We start from the raw sequence: 27,036 nt of genomic DNA on the forward strand, positions 1-27,036 counted from the left end.
TCTTATAATATCTCTCACTATACTATAAAATCATGAGAACAAGTATGTTTGCCTTCTGTATCATTATCTCCATCTACCTACTATATATTAAGAACTTAATATTTATTAAATACATAAATCAATGCCACATCAGTAAAACACCTTAAACTTATTTTGGAACAAGGAAGAGAATAACTCCATAAATTAATAAAATATACCAGTTCTCCTAAAATTCATTTCAATATATTTCTACCATATTAACAATTCCTACTAATAATTTGAGTAACGTATTACTCTGAAAAGAACATGCCTATTATACAATGTAGTAGTTACTTCAATACTTGGCTCCTGAAACATTGTCACTGGTTTCGTGGGGTTTTTTGTTTTGATTATTTTTACATTTAACCTAATTTTATTCATGCTTGCCTTGGGATGGGGAATAGGTCATTCAGTAAAAGCATACAGTAGAAACAAAATATGTCTTATCATGTACAACTTTTAAACTACAATAATTATGTACCTTAATTACTTCCATGCACACACATCTAACATTACAGTTTTCTTTTTAAATAAACACAATTAAGACTTCTAGGAGCATTTTGTAATAAAATAATTCCTAATTTTTCTTTGTAGATAGATCAAGTACCTCCAAAGTACAAATTCTTATACACAGTGAGCGCTTTACTTAAAATGAATACTTAAGTAAATTAAGTACATGGACAGCCTTAGGATAAGCTTACATATATTCAGCTAAGTAGACAACAAACCATAGTGTCAAATAGAAAAAGTGTATTTGCAAATAAATTTCAAAAACTAAGTTAACTTTTTAGAATTAAATACAGAAAATATATTGATTTGCTAAAATAAATAAGATGTGATGTAGTAACACTTCACTATAAAGAATGCATACCAGAACATTTATAAACGGTGAGTGAATCTTATTAAGAATACTGCAATAAACGCTGGCTAAATAGAAGTGCATATTGTGAAGCACTATGGGTAGTATATGTTTTGCCACATACTTCTGTTACCTTGAGGTAGATAACACATGTGTACCAAATTCGTCATTCATTTTCAGTTGCTGCTGGTATCATGTGTTTTTAAGAAATGTGTTCAGTATGAAAAACTTGAAAATACTCAAGAATGAAAAATATTTTAAGAAAAAAATAGATATTTTCATGCAATTATGTACAGTCTCACTGTGTAAATTTCAAGGCAAGATTTTTGTTTCCTGTAAAACAGATCATTGTTCTATGAGAGAATGTTTTTTACTTGTCTTAGTGCATTTCCTTTGTCTCCTCCCACATTGCATTATTTTGCTCTATTCTTTATTTTTGTGTGCAAATGACATGCCAGTTAAAATGAAAACCATCTCACATGTAGAAAAAAAGTCTGGATTTTAAAAACCAAGAAAAAAAATCCTTTCTAAATGACACCATCTGATTCAAGTAAAAAAATGACTTAAACACTAGTAATAACAAAGACAAAACACATTTCATGAAGAATACAAAAAGAAATGTCTGCTGAGTGTTTTAGTTCAGATGTTTCAGAATGCTGCTGTATGTTTTATGAGAAATCTGAGGGGAAGATTTCATAGCAGGAGGTGTTAATGTGGCCTGCATTGACTTAAGTGGTGACCTGGCTGAACTGTGAAACTGTGGGATGCCTATGGATTCAAGCTGCTTGTTAAAGAGGAACTCCCCACTGTTGTTCAGAAATCCTTCCTCACTTCCTCTCTCCCCAAGCTTCCCATCCTCTACTGGCTCAGTTTCTAGCATTTCAATATCTTCTTCCTTGCTAAAGAACTTGTCCAGGTAACTGGGGTGAGTGTTTTCCCTTTCAATTTGCTCATCCTTCCTTACCTCACAACAAAACTGACTTATGAGAAAATAGTCCTCCCCATCACCCACAAACTGGCTATCCCAAGAAGACTGGTACAAGCCTTCTAACTGAGCCAAATTGGCCATTCCTTATTCCTGTTTTTCTCGGCTTACTGACTTTGATATCAAACTTTTCAATTCTAGTTGGGACACTGAGCTATTCAAGTCATTTAATTTGTCATCAACAGCAGTAGGCTCATGTTGTGAACTAAGTTGAATAGTTCCTGCAATAAAGGAATCAAAATCAAATCCCTGATTCTTTTCCCTTTCTTTTTCAGCGAGTTGCTGTGATGCTATTGGACTTTAACCAATCCATTCCTTTCACATTTTGACTTGCCTTTCTTATCAGATTTTTCTTTGCTTTGTTCTTTCCAATAAGCATGGGTTCATAGTAATGATTAACTTCACTCTCTCTCCAAACTAAGTTATCTAAGTATGATGATGACCTCATTTTGTAGTTACCAGTATGGCTACACTCCAGATCACAATATTTGTTTTCATGATGATCTGGGTATTGCCAACAAGGCTCAGTAGAGTAATTGGTGTCAAAAGCAGGATCCTCCAAATACTTTTCACTATCTCCATCCAAATATTTTCGAGATCAACTTGTACTTCTTCTTCATCAGTGACATCGGACAGAGCTCTTGGGTCAAGCTGAATTTCATCAATATCAAAGTTGTTATGTATAGGCTAATCATGCTCTGAAAATTGACAATCATGGTACCTTTCCCAGTTATAAATGTGACTATGAGTTTCATCCATAAGCAAAATATCATCAACTTCATCTTTAATATGAAAAGGATGACTTGAAATTGGCTCATCCATTGGAAAAGAATAAATGCTCATGTAAGGATGAGAAAGCACTTCTTCTGCTGTCAATCGATCCATGGGGCTAAATGTCAAAATTTGTTCCAGGAAATCCAGTGCTTCTCGACTGATTCCGGGGAGCAGCTGAGTTAAGGGTTTGTGTGGCTCAGTCATGTCATTTCTAATGTAAACTGGAATTATGCTGAGAAGCTCCTGTCAATCTTCCTCATGTAGAACAGGAATAGACTCTAAAATCAGCTGCATCTGTTCAAGTTCATGTGCACCTGCAAAGAGGGTTTTACCAGGCAGCATTTCAGCAAAGATGCAGCCTGCAGCCCACATGTCAATGGTTTTAGTTTAAGTATTAGGAGAAAGTAAAAGAGGTGGGGATCTGTACCATTTAGGAACCAGTCCTTCAGAAAGATGACCTTTATGGGAATAATGGGGATGCATGATCCGTGCAAGACCAAAGTCATCTATCTTCAGCACCAAGTCTTCAGTATTAATGAAAAGATTAGCTGGTTTGAGATCTCTGTGTAGTACGTTTGCTGAGTGAATATATTTGAGCCCACATAGCAGCTGATACATGAAAAGCCTGGCATGCTCTTCCAGTAATGGGCCCTGCTCCAGCACATTAGCCAAGTCTGCCTCCATGTACTCCTGAACAATGTAAATACTGTTCAGTTTGGTAAGAGAGCCCACATCATCTGTTAACGGGCTTCCACTAGAACCAAGAATTTCAAACACCTTCACAATGTTATCATGGTCAAGTCTAAGAATTTTGATTTCACGTAGAGCATGTTTGACACTCTGGGGATCAGTAAGGACAATTTTCTTGATGGCTACTCTTTTGTCACAGTCATTGTCTACAGCAGAAAAAAAGCAAGCCATTGCCTCCACAACCCCATGGTTTTAAGTCCACATACCTAGAGCCCAGATTTCAGGAGACTTTTAAATTTCTCTGCCATTTTGAAACCCTTACTATTGCCTCTTCCTTTCAAATTGTTGAACTTGTGTAAATAAGGAAGAAAATTGGCCTCAAAAGGAAAGATCTTTCAAAAAGGTAGAAAAAAATAATAATTTTGCTTCCACAGCAAGGTGGTTTCATTGCATATGCCAACCAGGCCTGTTGAGTTCCCCTTAGATTTAAAGCTCAAAAAGCTCTACTCCTACTGAGAATTAAAAAGATTGCAGTACTCATAGGTGAAGAAAGGGGCAGCAACTCTGCAGACATTTAAAGAAAACATTCAAGAAACTCAAACGGAATGAAATGACATACTATGCACTCAGATTTACTGTGCTGAAGGATTTAACATTTAACAAAAATGTGAAGAAATATGCACACAACAGGCTTCTATGAACATTCTCCACGCAGTGCAGATACATTCAGTGTTGGACTGGTCCTGAGCAACATCATTCTAAGGTGCTGGCAAGCACTATTTCCGTTTTGCTTCTTTTCTTCCTTTGTTGCTGTATATTTCAACAGGAAGCCCTGGGGGCGGTTGGTTAACAAGATGTCTTTTGTTAGTGACCAGGTGGCTCCAGCTCACCGCAATCACAATCAAACCTACCGTCCATCTTACTCTGATACAACGGGACTTCTCCGACTCATCGAGGGAGTGCGGGGCCCACAGACAGCCCCCAGTGTCGGCTCAGGTCTCCGGCTATGCTGGCGGCAGCGGCGTCTCCGAGGCGCGGTTTTGTGTTATTTTTAAGCAAATTTGTGAAAGTTTTAGGGAAATTTTTTAAATGGCAATATTCTAATTGTAAACCACAACTTTATAAGTCATATATATGTAAAATATAGTTTGTTTTTAGCTATGAAATTGTATGTCAAAATTGCTTTCTTTTCCCCTTTAAGAAGCTTTAGAAGGAGTTTCCGTTTTCTGTTAATTAAAATTTCACAGTAACTTTTAATCTATTCTCGTTATTCTGCAGAGTAAACTGTTTGAACAGAGAATAAATAAAAACCAAAAAGCTTTACTAAAACTTAGGATGTGGGGATGTTTGAAAATTGGGCATATGAAAGGCAGTGAATAAGTACTGGTTTCAACCTATGATGTAAAAGAAGGGAGGTCATGGGGGCATTCAAGGTTAATACCTGGAGTTCACTTGGAGATGTATTGAATATTTTTAAGCCTTGGGTATTTACTGCAGGTAATCAAAAGGATCACTAACTAGAGAAAGCAGATATGGGTATGGGTTACAAATTCACAAACAGCAGTTACTAGGGTGCTCTAATTAAGGCTGTAGATGGTGCCTTTGACGTAGCTACTTTGAGTGTTCTAAAATCATGATTGCTACTCAGTGTTTTAAGAAATCTGCCTGATACCTGGCAGCATGTTGTTGACACTAGTATCAGTAGCTATTAATTTAGACTTGACTAGATTTTTAGTAAATATTAGTATATAAATTTAAGATAAAAGTAAATTGATTTTACAGGTTTTGTCCTATATCTTTAGTTTAAATATATTGTAGAAAATGTATCCCCCCAAATAGTAAATTAACCAGTAGCCACCAAAAAAGTTAGAAATATTGATCTAAAGATTTCAAATGATAAATTGTTCAGTCAGGGATAAGTTATTCATTACTAGAATACTAATCTTTAATAAAATGTGCATTTTAGTATTTATGAATATGTTATTAGAGATTTAAAGGATTATTATAAAAAAGCATTATTCAAAAGAGCATTTTAGGTTTACTTTGGTCTTTAGTGAACATTAGAATGATGGCGTGGTCATCATATTTATCATTCAAGTACCTAGGAGAATTACCAAAATTTAATCCTGCTAGTATCATCAAGACTTGATAAATTATGAATACCAGATACTTTTTTTAAATATATTTTCTCCTGTTGAGTTAGCAATCACCCTACATAAACGACACAGTCAAATATGCTTTTTTTTCTTTTGAATATAAAGTACCAGATTATGGGTGTGCTTAATGTATTAAAATGAAGCCAAAACCAAAACCAAAAAATCTAGAGGCATAAATTTAAAGCCACAATAATATCTTATTCTCTTACCTCTATCTTTTCTTTTTCCCGCACTACTGTGCTAGGGTAGAGACACATAGTACACATAGCAGAATTTTTCATTAATGTATACTTGGTTAGGTAGAAAGCACCAGGAAAACACTCATCATTTCTTCTTTGTCCTCCTACCTTTCTCACCCAAGATCCATAAAATTGCTGAGTCTTCCATTCTGTGGAGAAAATATAAACAGAGACATGGAAATCATTGCCATATTCCCATAGGGAAAGACTTGAAGCCAACTTGAAAGGAACTAGCTCAATTGCAAATCACAAGGAAAGCTCCAGGGTGGATGGGTTGTGGGACTATTTCAGGAAAGCAAACCCAGGGTGTTATTCAAAAAGGTATTATACGTCATATTGAGCCTTTCAGGTGTCTGGTCCTAGTGGAACTTCAGGTTCACGAATTTTTACAGGTAGAAAAGTTCTCAGAGCTGAGAGGCTTGAGATAGGAAAGTACATAATGCAAAATTTATTCAGCTGAAAGAACGAGGCCGACGGAATCTGTCTCTAGCTAAGTTTCTTATTTATTTCAGGATGTGGTAGTCAGACTGCATAGCCACAGAGCAGCGAGTCTCAGGATGATGCTTCTAGACCTATGTTTTTGGCAAATAACTTGTGATACATATAAGATGGTTAATTTCAACTGGGATAACCTGGGATAACTGGGATAAATGTATGCAGTCCAACTAGGTTCTTCTAGCAATAGAATTGCCTCTACTGTAATATAAGAAGTCTGTGTTTATATTATTTAGAGTGGCTTATATAATTTAGAGGTTTATGTATTTATTTAGTAAAGGTCGACAAGATTGGAAGTGGAATTGGAGAGTGTTTGTAATCCATGATATATCTTGGTATTCATGTCAAGAGAATTTTCTCTTTTTATTTAAGTTGATGGAAAAGTATATCGTTAGAGATACGGGGTTTAAGTTTGAGTAAGAGGTGGGTTATTAGTTACCAGGCTTCTAGATCATGTAGGCCATTAGTAATCACAGCCGGTTCATCGGGAACAGAAGACCAACTTGGAAGAGGTCTCCCTGAAATGGTTCACACAAAGACACATCAAGCGACAAGCCCTTTGACAGAAACTGGAAGAAACTTCATGATGCAGCAGTTAACAGTCACATGGGTGGGGAGGTTGAACATCCTGCATAGTGCTGCCAGGAAATCCCTATTTTATACTAAGAGGGGGCTGGCTGGTTGCATATGTAGGATGTCCCATCTCCTCGCCCACATCATCGAGACATACCAGACCGCCCACATCATCAGGACATATACCGGAAACACCACTCTGCCTCACTGAAGAACCATAAAATCTACGTGTCAAGGAAGTACAGATGCTGAGCTACATCACTAGAAAGGCATTCTGACAAATCTTCATTAGAGGATAGAGTACTGTTTTCTATGACCTTGGCTCATAAGAGACAGTGAGTGTATGAGTGGATCTGTAAGCTCAGGGCCAGTAGGAAATTATTGAACAATAGTAGCCAGATGAAGGACCTGCAGAGTTCCCAGTAACTCCACTAGCCAAACAGGTAATGCCTCCAGAATTGCACCTCCTCCTCTCAGCACTACACCAAGGTAGGTGAGTTTAGTAGTTGGACATATTTACTTAGGGTGCTCAGAGACAGAGTAGATAGAGGGAGAGAGAATTTAATTCCTACTGCAGAGAGAAGCAAAGGTTATAGCCTAAAAAGCAGCCCAGAATTTCAGGTCTGAGTGTCAAGGTAATACTTTTTTAAATGTCTCAACTTCAAAAGCAGGAGATTTGGGTGCAGTGGCCCAGAGAAGATCCAGTAATTCTAAATGAAGTTCAAGTGGGTGCAAACACAGTCTAGTATCGGGGAAGAATCAAGTTGCAAGGGAGTGGGTGTGATTCCAAGGGAGAAAGTTAGTGGCATTCCCCAAAAGCATTTAGAAGAAATAATTGATGTAAGATGCAGTATCCAATGATATCCAGGAGACTCTGTCAAAGGCAAGGTGATAGGAAACGTCAAGAACAGGGCTGAGCCCTTCAAAAACATGGGATAAGGAATAAAATAGTAAAGCAAAATCCAGCTTTACTGAATTTTATGGGCTAGACTCTTCTACTTCTGGATTCTCTACGGAGGTTAATCTCAGAATAAAAATAAGTCCATATATTTATTGGACTAATTTATTTATTAAATAAAATATATTTAAATGGAATAAATATAGCTTTATTAAAAATACACTGTCATACTTACTTTCTCAATTTTCTCCATAGACTGAAAATTTCACTATGGACCTGTATATGAAAATTACTGATCTATAGGAGACGCTGCTGATAATCAATTCTGTCAATAGCATCAACCTGAGTGACAGCCTAGGATGCCATTGAGTTTTCCAGACTTTAAGTTAGGTTCCACGTTAACCTGGCCACCTCAAAAGACTTTGGAGTTCTAAAAAGGCTTTATTCACTATGCATTCAAATCTGGGTTAAGTTTCCAGTAAAGTGCCCTGGTTTTGGCAGTCTTCAAAGAGTGCAAGTGGGCCAATGTTAGGCTAAGGAAAAGGCTGACTCAGGTTTGGGGATTCAGAGCTCTTGTATCCTTTTTATTTTATTTTATTCTCAGCAGCACACTCTCCACTGAAATTCTGGCCTCGGTTCATGGTTCAGGAAATTTGTGATTTCATGTCTAAGGACCCCAAAATCCCACAAAATTTATGGGCAAACCACTGTTTATAGTTATAATTCCCTTATACCTGTCTATGGGTCTATAGAGATATTCCTTCTTTCGTCACTGATATTGATAATTTGTGTCTTCTAGTTTTATTTTTCTCCCTCAGTCTGTCTGGAAGTTTATCAATTTTATCAATCTTTTCAAGTAACCAACATTTCATTTCGTTGAATTTTGTCTGTTATTGTCTTTCCTCAATTTCGTTGATTTCTGCTTTTGTATTTATTACCTCCTTTCTTCTGATACTTTGGATTTAATTTTTACCCTTTTTTGTCCATTTAATATGGAAGCTTAGATCATGGATCTGAGATATTTTTTCTTTTCTAAAATAAACAATTAGGGCTTCCCTAATTGTGGCACAGTGGTTGAGAATCCGCCTGCCTATGCAGGGGACACAGGTTCGTGCCCTGGTCCGGGAAGATCCCACATGCCGCAGAGCGGCTGGGCCCGTGAGCCATGGCCGCTGAGCCTGCGCCTCCAGAGCCTGTGCTCCCCAGCGGGAGAGGCCACAACAGTGAGAGGCCCGCATACAGCAAAAAAAAAATAAATAAATAAATAAATAAATAAAATAAACAATTAATGTTAGTAATTTCCCTCTGAGTACTACTTTAACACTGTCACACAAATTTTGATGTTTTAATTTTCATTTAGTTCAAATTATTTTCTAAGTTAATTTATCTTCCTTTTTGAAACATGGATTGTGTAGACCTGTGTTAATTGCCAGACGCTTTGACTTTTTCAAGATATCTTTTTGTTACTGATCTTTAGGTTAATTCTGTTATGGTCAGAGAATATACATTGTATGATACCAATTATTTTAATTCCTTAAGATTTAATTTATGGCTCAGGATGTGTTGTTTCCCAATCAATTTCCATGAGCTCTTGAAAAGAATGTGTATACTCCTATTGTTAGGTAGAGTGTTTTGTAAATGCCAATTTGTTGTAGTTTGTTGTTAGTGCTGTTCAGTTCTTTCATATCATTGGTAATTTTCTGTCTACTTGTTATGTTAATTACTGAGGAAAAGATGTTGAAATCTCAAAGTATAATTGTGATTGTACTTTTCTTCCCCTAGGGAACGCACACTTTATTGATAGGGCTATAAAGAAATGTTAAGTTACTGGTTACTGTAAATGTCAGGACTGTGGTTAATTTTGGGGGGAGAAGGGTTTACAATTGGGTCAGAGTACATGGAAGGGCTTCTAAGGTGGCTGGAAAAGTGCTATTTCCTTTTTTTAGTAAAAGATACATATCAAAAAAGTCATTATTTTAACCATTTTTAAGCACACAGTTCAGTAACATTAAGTATATTCACACTGTTGTGAAGCCATTACCACTATCCATTTCCAGAATTTATCATTCCAAACTGAAACTCTGTACCCATTAAACAATAACTCCTCTTGCTCCCTTCCCCCAGCCCCTGGTAACTACCATTCTACTTTCTGTCTCTGTGAATTTGACTATTTTACAAACCTTATATAAGTGGAGTCATCATTCTGTGTCTGGCTTATTCCACTAAGAATAATATCTTCAAGGTTCCTCCATGTTGTAGCATGTATCTTAATTTCATTATTTTGAAGATGAAGCAATGGTCCATTGTACATATATATATATATATATGTGTGTGTGTGTGTGTGTGTATATATATATATACATATATGTATACACATATATATATACACACACATATATATATAGTGATTGTACTTTTGTTTTCTTTCTTTTCTTTTTTTTTTTTTTTGCTTCATGAAATTTGAATCTCTGTTATTAGGTGCATAAATGTTTACTATGGTTATATTCCCTTGAGGAATTGACACTTTTATCACCATAAAATGGTTTCTGTTATCCCTAGTAATATTCTTTGGTCTGAAATTATTTTGTCTAATATTAATATAGCAACTCCAGCATTCTTTTTTTTTTTTAATTTTCACAACAGTTCTTTTTTTTAGATGTTTGGGGTAGGAGTCCATTAACTAATTCATCTATTCTTGCTGTATTGGGTCCCCGCCTCTGCTCAAGGGCCCTCTCCAGTTGCGGCAAGCGGGGGCCACTCTTCACCACAGCGCGCGGGCCTCTCACCATCGCGGCCTCTCCCGCTGCGGAGCACAGGCTCCAGACGTGCAGGCTCAGCAGCTGTGGCTCACGGGCCCAGCTGCTCCACGGCACGTGGGACCCTCCCAGACCAGGGCTCGAACCCGTGTCCCCTGCACCAGCAGGCAGACTCCCAACCACTGCACCACCAGGGAAGCCCTCCAGCATTCTTTGATTAGTGTTTGCATAGTTTATCTTTTCCCATTCTCTTACTATATATCTATCTACATTGTATTTAAACTTGTAGGTTTCTTATAGACAGCATATAGTATTATTTTTCTTCTTTTTAATCCAACATGGCTATCTCTTTAAATTGATACAAATTACACCTTATACCATTTACATTTAATGCAGTTATTAATTTGTTTGTAATTATGTCTGCTATTTTATTATTTTCTATTTATCCCTTCACTTTTTCATTCCTTTTTTTCTATTTCTGAATTATTTGGTGGGTTCTGCATTTCATTTTAGTATTCCATTTTTATTGATGTGTTGAATTTTTACTATATTTCTCTGTACAGTTTTTTAGTGATTGCCTCTTAGATTGAAATATACATACGTAATCTGTCAAAATTTCCTTATAATTAGTACTTTATTCACTTCAAGTGAATATAAAAAACTTACAACCATATAGTTCCCCTGGCCCTCTCCCTTTTTGTTTTAATTGCAATATGGAGTACATTTATATACATTGAGAACCTTCAGATGATTTTATAATTTTTCTTTTTGACAGTCACATATATTTTAAAGATTTAAGAAAAGAAAAATAATTATTATATTTTCCCAGATTGTTTACCATTTCTGTTGTTCCGCACTTATTCTTTTCTTTTAAATCAGGAAACTTCATTTTTTATTAATTTTTATTGGAGTATATTTGCTTTACAATGTTGTGTTAGTTTCTACTGTACAGCAAAGTGAATCAGTTATAAGTATACATATATCCCCTCTTTTTTAGATTTCCTTCCCATTAAGGTCACCACAGAGCACTGAGTTCCCTGTGCTATACAGTAGGTTCTCATTAGTAATCTATTTTATTCATAGTAGTGTATATATGTCAGTCCCAATCTCCCAATTCATCCCATCCCCCCTTCCCCCCTTGGTATCCATAAGTTTCTTCTCTACATCTGTGTCTCTATTTCTGCTGTGCAAATAAGTTCCGCTGTACCATTTTTCTGGATTCCACATATAAGCGATATTATACGACATTTGTTTTTCTCTTTCTGACTTAGTTCATTCTGTATGACAGTCTCTAGGTCTATCCACATCTCTGCAAATGGCACTATTTTGTTCCTTTTTATGGCTGAGTAATATTCCATTGTATATACATCCCACATCTTCTTTATGCATTCCTCTGTTGATGGACATTTAGGTAACTTCCATGACCTAGCTACTGTAAATAGTGCTGCAGTGAACATTGGGGTGCAGGTGTCTTTTTGATATATGGTTTTCTCTGGGTATATGCCCAGTAGTGGGATTGTTGGGTCATATGGTAATTCTATTTTAGTTTTTTAAGGAACCTCCATACTGTTCTCCATAGTGGCTGTATCAATTTATATTCCCACCAACAGTGTAAGAGGGTTCCCTTTTCTCCACACCCTCATCAGCAGCTGAGGATTGTCTTTTTGTCTTGTTTATAGTTTCCTTTGCTGTGCAAAAGCTTTTAAGTTTCATTAGGTCCCATTTGTTTATTTTTGTTTTTATTTCCATTACTCTAGGAGATGGGTCAAAAAAGATCTTGCTGTGATTTACGTCAAAGAGTGTTCTTCCTATGTTTTCCTCTAAGAGTTTTATAGTGTCTGGTCTTACATTTAGGTCTCTAATCCATTTTGAGTTTATTTTTGTGTATGGTGTTAGGGAGTGTTCTAATTTCATTCTTTACGTATACCTGTCCAATCTTCCCAGCACCACTTACTGAAGAGACTGTCTTTTCTCCATTGCATATCCTTGCCTCCTTTGTCATACATTAGTTGACCATAGGTGTGTGGGTTTATCTCTGGGCTTTCTATCCTGTTCCATTGATCTATATTTCTGTTTTTGTGCCAGTACCATATTGTCTTAATCACTGTAGACTTGTAGTATACTGTAAAGTCAGGAAGTCTGATTCTGCCAGCTCTGTTTTTTTTCCCTCAAGATTGCTTTGGCTATTCAGGGTCTTTTGTGTCTCCATACAAATTTTAAGATTTTTTTGTTCTAGTTCTGTAAAAAATGCCATTGGTTATTTGATAGGGATTGCATTGAATCTGTAGATGGCTTTGGATAGTACAGTCATTTTCACAATATTGATTCTTCCAATCCAAGAACATGGTATATCTCTCCATCTCTTTGTGTCATATTTGATTCCTTTCACCAGTGTCTTATAGTTTTCTGAGTACAGGTCTTTTACCTCCTTAGGTAGGTTTATTCCTAGGTACTTTATTCTTTTTGTTGCAATGGTAAATGGGATTGTTTCCTTAATTTCTCTTTCTGATCTTTCGTTGCTAGTGTATAGTGATGCAAGAGATTTCTGTGCATTAATTTGGTATCCTGCAACATTACCAGATTCACTGATTAGCTCTAGTAGTTTTCTGGTGGCCTCTTTAGGATTATCTATGTATAGTATCATACCATCTGTAAATAGTGACAGTTTAACTTCTTCTTTTCCAATCTGTATTCCTTTTATTTCTTTTTCTTCTCTGATTGCCATGGCTTGGACTTCTAGAACTATGTTGAATAATAGTGGCCAGAGTGGACATCCTTGTCTTGTTCCTGATCTTGGAGGAAATGCTTTCAAGTTTTCACCATTGAGAATGATGTTTGCTGTGGGTTTGTCATATATGGCCTTTATTATGTTGATGAAGCTTCCCTCTATGCCCACTTTCTGGAGAGTTTTTATCATAAATGGGTGTTGAATTTTGTCAAAAGCTTTTTCTGCATCTATTAAGATGATCATATTGTTTTTATTCTTCAGTTTGTTAATATGGTGTATCACATTGATTGATTTGCGTATATTGAAGAATCCTTGCATCCCTGGGATAAATCCCACTTGATCATGGTGTATGATCCTTTTAATGTGTTTTTGAATTCTGTTTGCTAGTATTTTGTTGAGGATTTTTGCACCTATGTTCATCAGTGATATTGGTCTGTAATTTTCTTTTTTTGTAGTATCTTTGTCTGGTTTTGGTATCAGGGTGATGGTGGCCCCATAGAATGAGTTTGGGAGTGTTCCTTCCTCCACAATTTTTTGGAAGAATTTGAGAAGGATGGGTGTTAGCTTTTCTCTAAATGTTTGATAGAATTCACCTGTGAAGCCATCTGGTCCTGGACTTTTGTTTGTTGGGAGATTTTAATCACAGTTTCAGTTTCATTACTTGTGATTGGTCTGTTCATATTTTCTATTTCTTCCTGTTTCAGTCTTGGAGGTTATACCTTTCTAAGAATTTGTCCATTTCTTCCAGGTTGTCCATTTTTTTGGCATAGAGTTGCTTGTAGTAGACTCTTAAGATGCTTTGTATTTCTGCAGTGCTCGTTGTAACTTCTCCTTTTTCATTTCCAATTTTACTACTTTGAGTCCTCTCCCTCTTTTTCTTGATGAAAGGTTTATCAATTTTGTTTATCTTCTCAAAGAACCAGTTTGAGTTTTATTGATCTTTGCTATTGTTTTCTTTGTTTCTATTTCATTTATTTCTATTCTGATCTTTATGATTTCTTTCCTTCTACTAATTTTGGGTTTTGTTTGTTCTCCTTTCTCTAGTTCCTTTTGGTGTAAGGTTAGATTGTTTATTTGAGATTTTTCTTGTTTCTTGAGGTAGGATTTTATTGCCATAAACTTCCCTCTTAGAACTGCTTTTGCTGCATCCCATAGGTTTTGGATCATCATGTTTTCATTGTCATTTGTCTCTAGGTATTTTTTGGTTTCATCTTTGATTTTTTCAGTGATCTCTTGCATATTTAGTAATGTATTGTTTAGCTTCCATGTGTGTGTTTTTTACTTTTTTTCCCTGTAATTTATTTCTAATCTCATAGCATTGTGGTCAGAAAAGATGCTTGCTATGACTTCAATTTTCTTAAATTTACTGAGGCCTGATTTGTGACCCAAGATGTGATTTATGCTGGAGAATGTTCTGTGTGCACTTCAGAAGAAAGTGTAATCTGCTGTTTTTGGATGGAATGTCCTACAAATATCAATTAAATCTATCTGGTCTATTGTGTCATAAAGCTTGTGTTTCCTTATTAATTTTCTGTCTGGATTATCTGTCCATTGGTGTAAGTGAGGTGTTAAAGTTGCCCACTATTATTGTGTTACTGTTGATTTCTTCTTTTATAGCTGTTAGCATTTGCCTTATGTACTTTGGTGTTCCTATGCTGGGTGCATATATATTTAGAATTGCTATATTTTCTTCTTGGATCCATCTCTTGATCTTCATGTAGTGTCCTTCCTTGACTCTTGTAACATTCCTTATTTTAAAATCTGTTTTGTCTGATATGAGTATTGCTACTCCAGCTTTCTTTTGATTTCCATTTTCATGGAATACCTTTTTCCATCCCCTCACTTTCAGTCTGTATGTGTCCGTAGGTCTGAAGTGGGCCTCTTGCAGACAGCATATATAAGGGCCTTGTTTTTGTATCCATTCAGCAAAGCTGTGTCTTTTGATTGGAGCATTTAATCTATTCACATTTAAGGTTATTATTAATATGTATACTCCTATTACCATTTTCTTAATTGTTTTGTGTTTGTTTTTGTAAGTCCTTTTCTTGTCTTGTGTTTCCCACTTATAGAAGCTCCTTTAGCATTTGTTGGAGAGCTGGTTTGGTGGTGCTGAATTCTCTTAGCTTTTGCTTGTCTGTAAAGCTTTTGATTTCTCTGTTGACTCTGAATGAGATCCTTGCTGGGTAGAGTAATCTTGGTTGTAGTTTCTTCCTTTTCATAACTTTACATATATCGTGCCACTCCTTCCTGGCTTGCAGCATTTCTGCTGAGAAATCAGCGTTAACCTTATGGGAGTTCCCTTATATGTTATTTGTCGTTTTTCCCTTGTTGCTTTTAATAATTTTTCTTTGTCTTTATTTTTGTCAATTTGATTACCTTGTGTCTTGGCATATTTCTCTTTGGGTTTATCCTGCCTGGGACTCTCTGTGCTTCCTCGACTTGGGTGTTTATTTCCTTTCCCATGTTAGGGAAGTTTTCAACTGTAAACTCTTCAAGTATTTTCTCAGGTCCTTTCTCTCTCTCTTCTCCTTCTGGGACCCCTATGATGTGAATGTTGGTACGTTTACTGTTTTCCCAGAGGCCTCTTAAGCTATCTTCATTTCTTTTCTTTTTTCTTTATTCTGTTCCATGGAAGTGAATCCCACCATTGTTTTCCAGGTCGCTTAACCATTCTTCTGCCTCAGTTATTCTGCTATTTATTCCTTCTAGTGTATTTTTCATTTCAGTTATTTTATTGTTCATCTCTGTTTGTTTGTTCTTTAATTTTCTAGGTGTTTGTTCTTTAATTCTTCTAGGTCTTTGTTAAACATTTCTTGCATTTCTCGATCTTTGCCTCCATTCTTTTTTCCAAGGTCCTGGATCATCTTCACTATCATTATTCTGAATTCTTTTTTTGGAAGGTGGCCTATCTCCATTTCATTCAGTTGTTTTTCTGGGGTTTTATCTTGTTCTTTCATCTGGTACATAGTCTTCTGCCCTTTCATTTTGTCTATCTTTCTGTGAATGTGGTTTTCATTCCACAGGCTGCAGGATTGTAGTTCTTATTGCTTCTGCTGTCTACCTTCAGGGGTGCACATATCTTTTTGATTTATGGTTTTCTCCAGGTATATGCCCCAGATTGGGATTGCTGGAACATATGGTAGTTCCATTTTTAGTTTTTTGGGGAACCTCCATACTGTTCTCCATAGTGGTTGTACCAATTTACATTCCCACCAACAGTGTGGGAGGGCTCCCTTTTCTCCACATCCTCTCCAGCATTTATTATGTGTAGACATTTTGATGATGGCCATTCTGACTGGTGTGTAGTTTTGATTTGCATTTCTCTAATAATTAGTGACATTGAGCATCTTTTCATGAGTTTCTTGGCCATCTGTATGTCTCCCTGGAGAAATGTCTATTTAGGTCTTCTGCCCATTTTTTGATTGGGTTGTTTGTTTTATTGATATTGAGCTGCATGTTCTGTTTGTATATTTTTTACAGGTTTTCTTTCTTTCTGAAGAACATCCTTAAAAATTTTTTCAGTAAGTCTCCTAGCAACCAATCTCTTAGTTTCCCCTCCTATGAAAATCTCTTTCTTTCACATTCATTCTCTGAAGATATTTTCACTGGATATAAAATTCTGAATTGTGATTATACTGCCTTCTGGCCTCTGATGAAAGAGTCATTTTTCTCAGCTGCTTAAAAAGTTTTTCTTTATCTTTTGTTTTCACCAGATTATTATGTGTCTAAGCATGATCTTATTTGAGTTTAACCATTTGGGTTCTGCAGAACTTCTTTTTTTTTTTCTTTTAGGAGTTTATTAATTTATTTTTATTTATTTTTGCTGTGTTGGGTCTTCATTTCTGTTCAAGGGCTTTCTGTAGTTGTGGCAAGTGGGGGTCACTCTTCATCGTGGTGCGCGGGCCTCTCACTATCGCGGCCTCTCCTGTTGTGGAGCACAGGCTCCAGACACGCAGGCTCAGTAGTTGTGGCTCACGTGCCCAGTCGCTCCGTGGCATGTGGGATCCTCCCAGCCCAGGGCTCGAACCCGTGTCCCCTGCATTAGCAGGCAGACTCCCAACCACTGTGCCACCAGGGAAGCCCCTGCAGAACTTCTTAAATCTGTAAATTCATTTTTCATCAAATATGGAATATTTTAGTTATTTCTTCAAATAGTTTTTTTCTGTATCAATCTCTCCTCTCCTCAGATTCCAATGGCACAAATGTTAGATGCATACATATGTCCCCTAGGTCCCTACTATGTTCATTTATTTTTAATTTTTTCTCATTCTTGCTCAGTTTGGATAATTTCTATTGATCTGCATTCAGTTTTAATGACTCTTCATCTACCATATCCATTTTTCTATTGAGCCCACCTGGTGATTTTTTTCTTTCAGATATTTTCTGCAGCTTTAAACTCCTCATTTGGTTCTTTTCATAAGTTCTATGTCTTATTTGAGAAGTCCTCTTTCTGTTAATTTCAACAACATCCACCCTTTCTTCACAGAGTATGGTTATGGTAGCTGCTTCAAAGGCTTTGTAAAGACTGTCCTGTCCAATTTTTAAATTTAATGTAATTGAAATGTATTTAATGCATTACTGTTTACAATAATTGCTGTTGGTTTTTGTAAGTTATCAAATTTAAGAGGATTCCCTTTATCTCTATATAATTAAAGTTTTAGTTAGGAATGGCTCCTGTATTTTATCAACTTATTCTTAAAAATCTATTAAAAGATCATAAAAGTTCTTTACAGATGTTACTATAAGGGATTATATTGGCAGATTTTTTTTTTTTTTTTTTTTTTTTTTTTTTTTTGCGGTACACGGGCCTCTCACTGCTGTGGCCTTTCCCGTTGTGGAGTACAGGTTCCGGATGCTCAGGCTCAGTGGCCATGGCTCACGGGCCCAGCCGCTCTGTGGCACATGGGATCTTCCCAGACCGGGGCACGAACCCGTGTCCCCTGAATCGGCAGGTGGACTCTCAACCACTGCACCACCAGGGAAGCCCAGCAGATTTTTATATTAAATTACCATTGCATTCCTGGAATAAGTTTTGTTTTACTGTAATATATTTTTCATTTTACTCTTTGCTGGATTCTATTTGTGAATATTTTGTTTGTAATTTTGAATCTATATCAATGAATGCTATTTGTCTCTAGTCTTATTTTTTCAGTATTTTGTAAGTTTTGATATTGACTCTGTATTATTTTAAGAAATGAATTAGAGAATTTTTTAAACTTTTTGTGGTTATTCATCTTTTCATATATGTTAACTTAAAGACATCAATTATAACTTCTTTGTTTCCATTCTAGCTTTGGGATTGCTTTACAGTCCAACATTTCCACATTCCTTAATTATATTATCAGAATATTGGAAAATTATTATTTTTTCTGTAATGGGATTATAATCTTCAGGGTGGGGATATTCCTTTATACACTTAACAAATATTTATTGAGTGCCTACTTTGTGCAAGGCAAAGCTTGTCTCCATTATTTCATAGAAATAAAGCCCTTGTATTTTCTCATTTGCACAAATGAACTGAAATTTTACAGTGTCTATTATTCAGTCTTTGCCATTATTGTCAATATTGGTGGGGATGCCTGTGATTTTTGGAGTTACTAAAGCTGACATAATCTTTGAATGAATAAATGAATGACGGAATGTAGGAAAATGTCTTATGAAACACTACACAATTTTTACCTCTGAAAACAAGATTTAATCTCATTCAACTAATTGACTTCCCCCATGGAAATTATGCTATATGGCCTTTTTGCTATGCAACTTCTACAAAACTTTTCACATATTTCTTGTCTGGAATGTGCCTGATCACATAAATTTATCTAAAGAAAATACACTTTCATTCCATTGAGACAACTTGAAAAATCCATTTGTCTTCTTAACAAGACAAATATGAAAACTAAATTTTCACTGAAATTCTAAATATTTTGAATTAACAGGTCTGTAGTGAAATCCAGGAAGGAATATATTTAATAAGAATCTTAGGGGATAATTGTGATCAGCCATAATTGTATGTCTTGTATGTTTGGAAGTAGACTTCTTGAAAACCCTGTACAAGGAATATTGTCCTCTATTATAAAAGCAATTGAATTTATTATTCAATAAGAAATAGTGTATGGTGATAGGGGGTACCTTAGTGTTCAGGAAAAAGTGTCAGATTTGGAGCAAAATTCTTTACTCACACTGTAGACTTGAACAAGTCTGAAAGTTTGAGACACATTTTCCTCACACTGTAGGATAACAGAACTGACACTACAGAATTTTTTGTGTTGTATGGAATATAACTAAAAATGAAGTACCTAACTAACACTGTGCTTGGTATATGACAGGTACTGTACAATAACTATTTCCATTTTTGCCATTATTAAATATGTAACTGCTGAGAACTGACCAGATAGTGTATTGACTTTGTAGAGTGGATATGTATCCTCATGAGGCTATATATTGGCATATGGTGAAGCTGGATTTAGAGTGAGGTTATGATCTGTTGAGGGGAGTGTATTCTTTTATACATTTAACATATATTTATTTAGTGCCTACTTTGTGCCATGCATTGACCTAAGCATTATGAATAAAACAGTAGAAAAATAAAACAGATAACAATATTGACCCAATGCATCTTATATTCCAGTGGTTACGGCAACAAAATTTTCCACATAATGGCAGTCAGGTAATACTTGTGTATTTGAAACACAATTTGAAAAATAATTTTTGCTAGTCAAACAGTTTGAGAATACCCAAACCCTCAGCACAATCAACTTCTAGGTGGATACAATCTGAGGAGATTACAAGATAATGATGAACAGAAATGAACATTCATAAACATTTTTGTTTAGAAGAATTTTTAATAATGTATTTGATTTCTTTGTTGTGCTCCTTGAATTCCAATGGTTGTTAGTTACACCTGTGGTATGACCAAGTATTGAACCAACCTTCCTGCAGATAAAAACTATCAACTCTAAACATAATACAAAAACAACTATCTAAAGGTACTGGAGAAAAACCTAAAACAGAAAGATTCTGGAGGGTCTCAAGACTTGGAAGAAGAGAACAGCACTGGTTGAGTTTCCAAATTTCATGACTTACAGTCGAAGAGGAAGATGCAGTCTATGTCAGGTCAAGTGCCTAAACCTCCAAAAAATCTGCAGTTATTGTAGCCCAGAGAAACTGAGGACAGAGTTTGAGGAAATCTCAAAGCTGAAAGTTGAGGGAGCATATAGGAAAGGATAGAAATAGAGGGAACCATAGATTCTTCTCTGGGGAACCATAAACTTGGCTTAAATCTCTAGCTGACCTCTGAACCATACATGTCTGGGACAAAATCAAATTTCCTGAGTTGCCAAATTATAAAATTCAAAATATTCAAGTTTCATCAAAGGTAAGAGGAATGCAAAGAAACTAGAAAGTATGGTCCATTCACAGGAAAAAAAAAATTAATAGAAAATGATCCAGAGGAAGCATAGGCATTAGACTTACTAGACAAAGACTTTAAATCAACTCTCTCAAAAATGCTCAGATAGCCAAAGGAAACCATGGACAAAGAAATAAAGGAAACCAGAATTTTGTCTCAACAAATCAAGAATAGCAATAAAGGGATATAAATTATAAAAAGAAATCAAATAGAAATTTGGGGGATGAAAAGTACAAAAATTCTATTAAAAATTTACTAGACCAATTCAACTGCAGAATTGAGCAGAAAGAAGGAAGAATTAAGGAACTTGGAGATAGGTCAATTTAGATTATCCAGTTTGAGGAGAAGAAAGAGAAAAAAATGAAGAAAAATGAACAACACCTGAGAGACACAAGACACTATCAAGTTTACTAAGCTCAATGAATGCTAAGCATATATTACTCCAAGAGATCCACACCAAGACATTATGGTCAAAATTACAAAGGATCTTTAACAAAATTAATAATGAATTCTCTTTAGAAACCACAGAGGCCAGAAGGCAGTGGGATGACATATTTGAAGTGCTCAACAGGGACTTCCCTGGTGGCACAGTGGTTAAGAATCTGCCTGCCAATGCAGGGGACACGGGTTCAAGCACTGGCCTGGGAAGTTCCCACATGCTGTGGAGCAACTAAGCCCGTGCACCCCAACTACTGAGCCTGTGCTCTAGAGCCCAAAAGCCACAACTACTGAGCCCATGTGCTTAGAGCCCATGCTCTGCAACAAGAGAAGCCACCGCAATGAGAAGCCCACGCACCACAACTACAGAAAGCCCGCGTGCAGCAAAGAAGACCCAACGCAGCCAAAAATAAATAAATTTGTAAAAAAAAACACAAAAAAACCAAAAAATAAATAAATAAAGAGCTCAACAGCAACAACAAAAATAACAACAACAATTCTGTCAACCAAGAATTCTGCATATGGCAAAACTCTAAACTATCCTTCAAAAAATGGAGAAATTGAGATTTAAGGCACAATAAAGTCAACAAAGTTGATAAACCTTTAGCTAGAAATACTAAGAAAAAAAGAGAGAGAAGACACAAATTTCTAAAATTATAAATGAAAGCAGGGAAGGGCATTATTACTGACCTTACAGAAATTAAAAGGATTATAAGAGAATAAATGAACAATTGTACTCCAACAAACCACATAACCTAAATAAAATGGACAAATTCCTAAAGGCATGCAAGCTACTAAAAGTGACTCAAGAGACTTCCCTGGTGGTGCAGTGGTTAAGAATCCACCTGCCAATACAGGGGACTTGGGTTCGAGCCCTGATCTGGGAAGATCCCACGTGCTGCAGAGCAGCTAAACCCATGCGCCACAACTACTGAACCTGTGCTCTAGAGCCCATGAGCGACAACTACTGAGCCTGCATGCCACAACTACTGAAGCTCATGTGCCTAGAGCCCATGCTCCACAACAAAGAGTAGCCCCCACTCACTGCAACTAGAGAAAGCCTGTGCACAGCAATGAAGACCCACCACAGCCAAAATAAATTAATTAAAGAAATAATTTTTTTAAGTGACTCAAGAAAAAATAAAGACTCTGATTAGACTTTATAACAAGTAAAGACATTGCATCAGTAATCAAAAAACCTTCCAACAAGACAAGCCCTGGACCAGATGGCTTCACTGGTCAAATTTTTTCAAGTATTTAAAGAAGAACTAATATCAATACTTTTCAAATTTCTACAAAATAAAAGATTAGGGAACATTTGTAACTCATTCTATGAGACCAGCATTATCCAGACACAAAAGCCAGATAATGACATCACAGGAAAAGACAATTATAGACCAATATCACTTATGAATATAGATGCAAAAGTCCTCAACAAAATGCTAGCGAACTAAATTTGGCATCATATTATACACTGTGACCAAGTGTGACTTATCCCAAGAATGAAAGGTGGTTCAGCACATAAAAAATCAATTAATGTAATGCATCACATTAATAGAATGAAGGTAAGAAAACCATGCGATCATCTCAAATGATGTAGAAAAAGCATTTAGCAAAATCTATCTCTCTTTCATCATTAAAAACACAGAACATACTAGGAATAAAAGGAAACTTCCTCAACATGATAAAAGGCATGTATGAAAAATCCACAGCTAACATATCCTACTCAATAATGAAATAATGAAAGATTATTCTTTAAGATCAGGAGAAAGACAAGATATCTGCTTTCACTACTTATATTCAACATTGTACTGGAAATTCTATCTAGAGAAATCAAGTGAAAGAAAATAAAAGGCAGAGGAAAATTGGAAAAGAAAAAATAAAATTACCTCTCTTCGCAGATGATGTGATCTTACATATGGAATATCCTAAAGAACCCACACACAAAAATATAGATCTAATAAATGAATTCAGCAGAGTTGAAGGTTTCAAGATTAATACATGAAAATTAGGTATAGTTCTAAACAAGAGCAATGAGCAATCCGTAAAGGAAATTATGAAAATTTCATTTATGAGAACATGCAAAAAAATTTCAACTGATAAGAGCATCAGCCATAGAAAAGAATGAAGTATTGATAGAAGCTACAAAATGGATGAACCTCAAAAAGAAAGAAACCAGACACAAATGGTCGCCTACTGTATGATTCCATTTATATAAAATAACCAGATTAGCTAAATTCAAGAGACAAAAAGCAGATAAGAAATTGTCAGGGGCTGGGGGGGGCGGGGAAAATGGAGAGTGACTGCCTAATGGGTAGTGGTTTCCTTTTGAAATGATGAAATGTTTTGGAACTAGAAAAAGGTGATGGTTGCATAATGTTGTGAATGGACTAAATGCCTCTAGATTGTACACTTTAAAGTGATTAATTTTATAATATGTAAATTTTACCTCAATAAAAAATAATGTATGTAACACTGAATGCATTATCATCATCATCGTCATATCACTACTATGGAAAACAATGTTTACCAAATTTTACTTTCTTTTATAAACTTAGATTATGAGAAGAAAAAATAAGTAGACTAAATTTAAAACTACAGTTGGTATAATTTACATAACATGTTCTTGTCTTCTCTCTGCTCTCTTTCAGATTATGTCTGGCCATTACCTAGATATTTGTGCCCCGTCTGGATTTCTTTAGATGTTTTATTTTCTACAGCGTCCATCATGCACCTCTGCGCTATTTCGCTGGATCGGTATGTAGCAATACGTAATCCTATTGAGCATAGCCGTTTCAATTCACGGACTAAGGCCATCATGAAGATTGCTATTGTTTGGGCAATTTCTTTAGGTAATTAACTTTCTTGGCCAGTAGAATTGCAGCGGCTATGCTCAATACTTTCGGATTATGTACTGTGAACAACGTACAGACGTCGACTGGTAACATTTGCGTTTAATCGGGATTCTTCTATTTAATAATTATTCTTAACCTATTTATCTGATATTTAGGTTAATAATAATGTAAGAAATGTAAACAATATAAATATGCAAATGTAAAGTTTCCATTTATCCTGCTAAAGTATTTTATGTGTCAAAAATGCCAATGAATTCTGCAACACAGACACATAATCTTTGAGATAATTAAAACAATTTGAAGATGACAAAGATATATGGTAAAATCTAAAATTTTAAAATGCAGCTTTTAAATCTTAGAAGAGATCAATCTATCCCAGAATATTAATCTTCATATTTTTATTCTAATTCTATATCTTCAGTGGAAAAATTTATAGTGCAATACGAATCTTCACAAAGTAAACATGCCAAAATTTATGCTGTTAATCAACCTAAAATATACTATTTCCCCTTCATTTTTAAATATCTCCTTGAATTCTGGTTATACAGAAACAAAAACATCTATTGGTTTCTTTAAAGATTTGGGGGAGGTTAAAGGGAGAGAAATGATCATCTTACTGCTTTTATTTAAAATACTCATGCTCAACAATACTAATATTCAAGTCACAAAATTTAACCAATTGGAATAGAAGGGATTTTACCATCCATTTTTTCCTTTTTTTTCTCCTCCAGTTGGAACGTACATTTAGTGTCTCATTAAATAATTCCTCTTCAAAGTTATGTTTCTGTAAAAGATTCTGATAAATTTTACAAGATCAAGATGTCTTTACTGATATCATGTAAAGATTTTGACTCTGGGTTCATTGATAAAATAAATTTAAGTTTTAAGATTGTTCTATTATAGGTGAATGCACACACACACACACACACACACACACACACACACACACACACCCCTTCGGATAAAAAGCAATGAAATTTCTCCAAGAAAAAAAAGTGAATCTATATACACAATTTGACCTACATAGTCAAGGACTTACACATTTTACCCTCTCCATCATGAAGACCTTCTCTAGAAAGATGCCAGTTCTTACGGTGCTTACAAAGGAAATACACAGCTAAATTAAATCAGAATATTAAAGGGATCACCTTCTAACAATTGCAGACTGGGAAATTTGGACTGACTCTTGTGCTAAATACAACAAAAATATGGGGAAAATACTATAAGCATTGAGAAGCTAATAAGAAAATCTACAAACAATAAATGCTGGGGAGTGTGTGGAGAAAAGGGAACCCTCTTGCACTGTTGGTGAGAATGTAAATTGATACAGCCACTATGGAGAACAGTATGGAGGTTCCTTAAAAAAATAAAAATAAAACTACCATACGACCCAGCAGTCTCACTACTGGGCATACACCCTGAGAAAACCATAATTCAAAAAGAGTCATGTATGACAATGTTCATTGCAGCTCTATTTACAATAGCCAGGACATGGAAGCAACCTAAGTGTCCATCGACAGATGAATGGATAAAGAAGATGTGGCACATATATATAATGGAATACTACTCAGCCATAAAAAGAAACAAAATTGAGTTATTTGTAGTGAGGTGGGTGGACCTAGAGTCTGTCATATAGAGTGAAGTAAGTCAGAAAGAGAAAAACAAATACCGTATGCTAACACATATATATGGCATCTAAAAAAAATAGTTCTGAAGAACCTAAGGGCAGGGCAGGAATAAATATGCAGACATAGAGAATGGACTTGAGGACATGGGGAGGGGGAAGGGTAAGTTGGGACAAAGTGAGAGAGTGACATGGACATATATACACTACCAAATGTAAAATAGATAGCTAGTGGGAAACAGCCACATAGCACAGGGAGATCAGCTCTGTGCTTTGTGACCACCTAGAGGGGTGGGATAGGGAGGGTGGGAGGGAGACACAAGAGGGAGAAGATATGGGGATATATGCATATGTATTGTTGATTCACTTTGTTATAAAGCAGAAACTAACACACCATTGTAAAGCAATTGTACTCCAATAAAGATGTTTTAAAAAAAAAAAAAGATAGTGAGACATCCATAAAACGACAGAAATCCAGGAAAAATGATTATGACTTTTGGGTCACATCTGCTAATGAGGCATTTGCAAACCTGAAGATGTGATGACAGGTTGAGAAGCTCATTCAAGTCTCACGAGCCTGGCAAGGGTCAACCAACTTGGGCTTATTTTTGGATCCCAAAGGACTGTACACTAGAAGTAAGGATGAACCAGGGTTAAACCACCCATCTAACCAAAATAATCTTGAGCCTGGAAATTGGATTAAGGTGATTTCACAGTCTTCACCTTTCCAATTTTCTTGGTATAAACAAAAAAAACCTTATCATCCTAGGCTTCAGATGACTTCTTTCAATAACTTTCAATTCCTGTAACTGAAATACAATGATAAACAGACACATGAAGAAACAAGACAAATGAACTAGATATAACATAATAAAAGATAATACAAATGAACCCACAGGCACTCAAGATAGTTGAATTACCTGACATAGACTTTAAACAACTATTTGTAGTGTGAACATGGAAATTACAAGCTGAACTTACATATTTCAGCAAGAAACTGCAAGCTATAAAGGGTGACATTTAAGATATAAGAAACAACGAGAAAACCTGGAGCTCAAGCATACCATGAAAACCTTAGAACTCAAAGACAGATTAGACATGGCTAAAGAGAGCATTACTGGAGGTCAGGCAGAAGAAACTGTGATGAATGAAGCAAGGAAAATCAGAAGGATATAAAAGAGAAAATAAGATAATGGACATACAGTACAAAGTGAGAAGAATTCCACAAGGTGAGAAAAGAATGGCAGAAAAGCAATATTTGAAGAAATAACGGCTTTTCAAATTGATGAAAAACACCGATTCTCACATTTAAAGAGCTCAAGTCTCAAGCAGAATGAATAAAAAAACAATCAACATTTAGACCCATCATTGTGACATTGCAGAAAAAGAGAAAACATATATCAACCTTAAAGAAAAAAAGATCAAGTTAGTTCAGTAGAGCAACGATAAGATGGATGAATCCCTTCTCAACAGCAACAGAGAAAACTAGAAGATATTAAAATGATAGTGTCAGTGTGCTGATAAAAAGTGAATGCTGGGA

At 35.7% G+C, this 27,036-nt stretch overlaps 1 protein-coding gene and 1 pseudogene across 2 annotated transcripts in view; one reads left to right on the forward strand and one right to left on the reverse strand.

The window, feature by feature from the left end:
* The window catches only part of HTR2C (5-hydroxytryptamine receptor 2C), a gene marked incomplete at both ends in the record, with an annotated part of 130,611 nt that overhangs the window by 52,313 nt on the left and 51,262 nt on the right, over positions 1-27,036 (forward strand). The window contains one exon of the mRNA XM_082609446.1: positions 23,669-23,869. Coding sequence (XP_082465572.1) covers positions 23,669-23,869 — 201 coding nt within the window. The remainder of the gene's footprint in view (positions 1-23,668; positions 23,870-27,036) is intronic.
* On the reverse strand, positions 1,474-3,606 carry LOC309796980 (mitogen-activated protein kinase 6-like; annotated as a pseudogene). Its single transcript has one exon. The product of its transcript is annotated as a mitogen-activated protein kinase 6-like (transcript).

The sequence above is a fragment of the Mesoplodon mirus genome (genome assembly GCF_964341445.2).
Source record: "Mesoplodon mirus genome assembly, chromosome: X".
Taxonomy (NCBI): Eukaryota; Metazoa; Chordata; class Mammalia; order Artiodactyla; family Ziphiidae; genus Mesoplodon; species Mesoplodon mirus.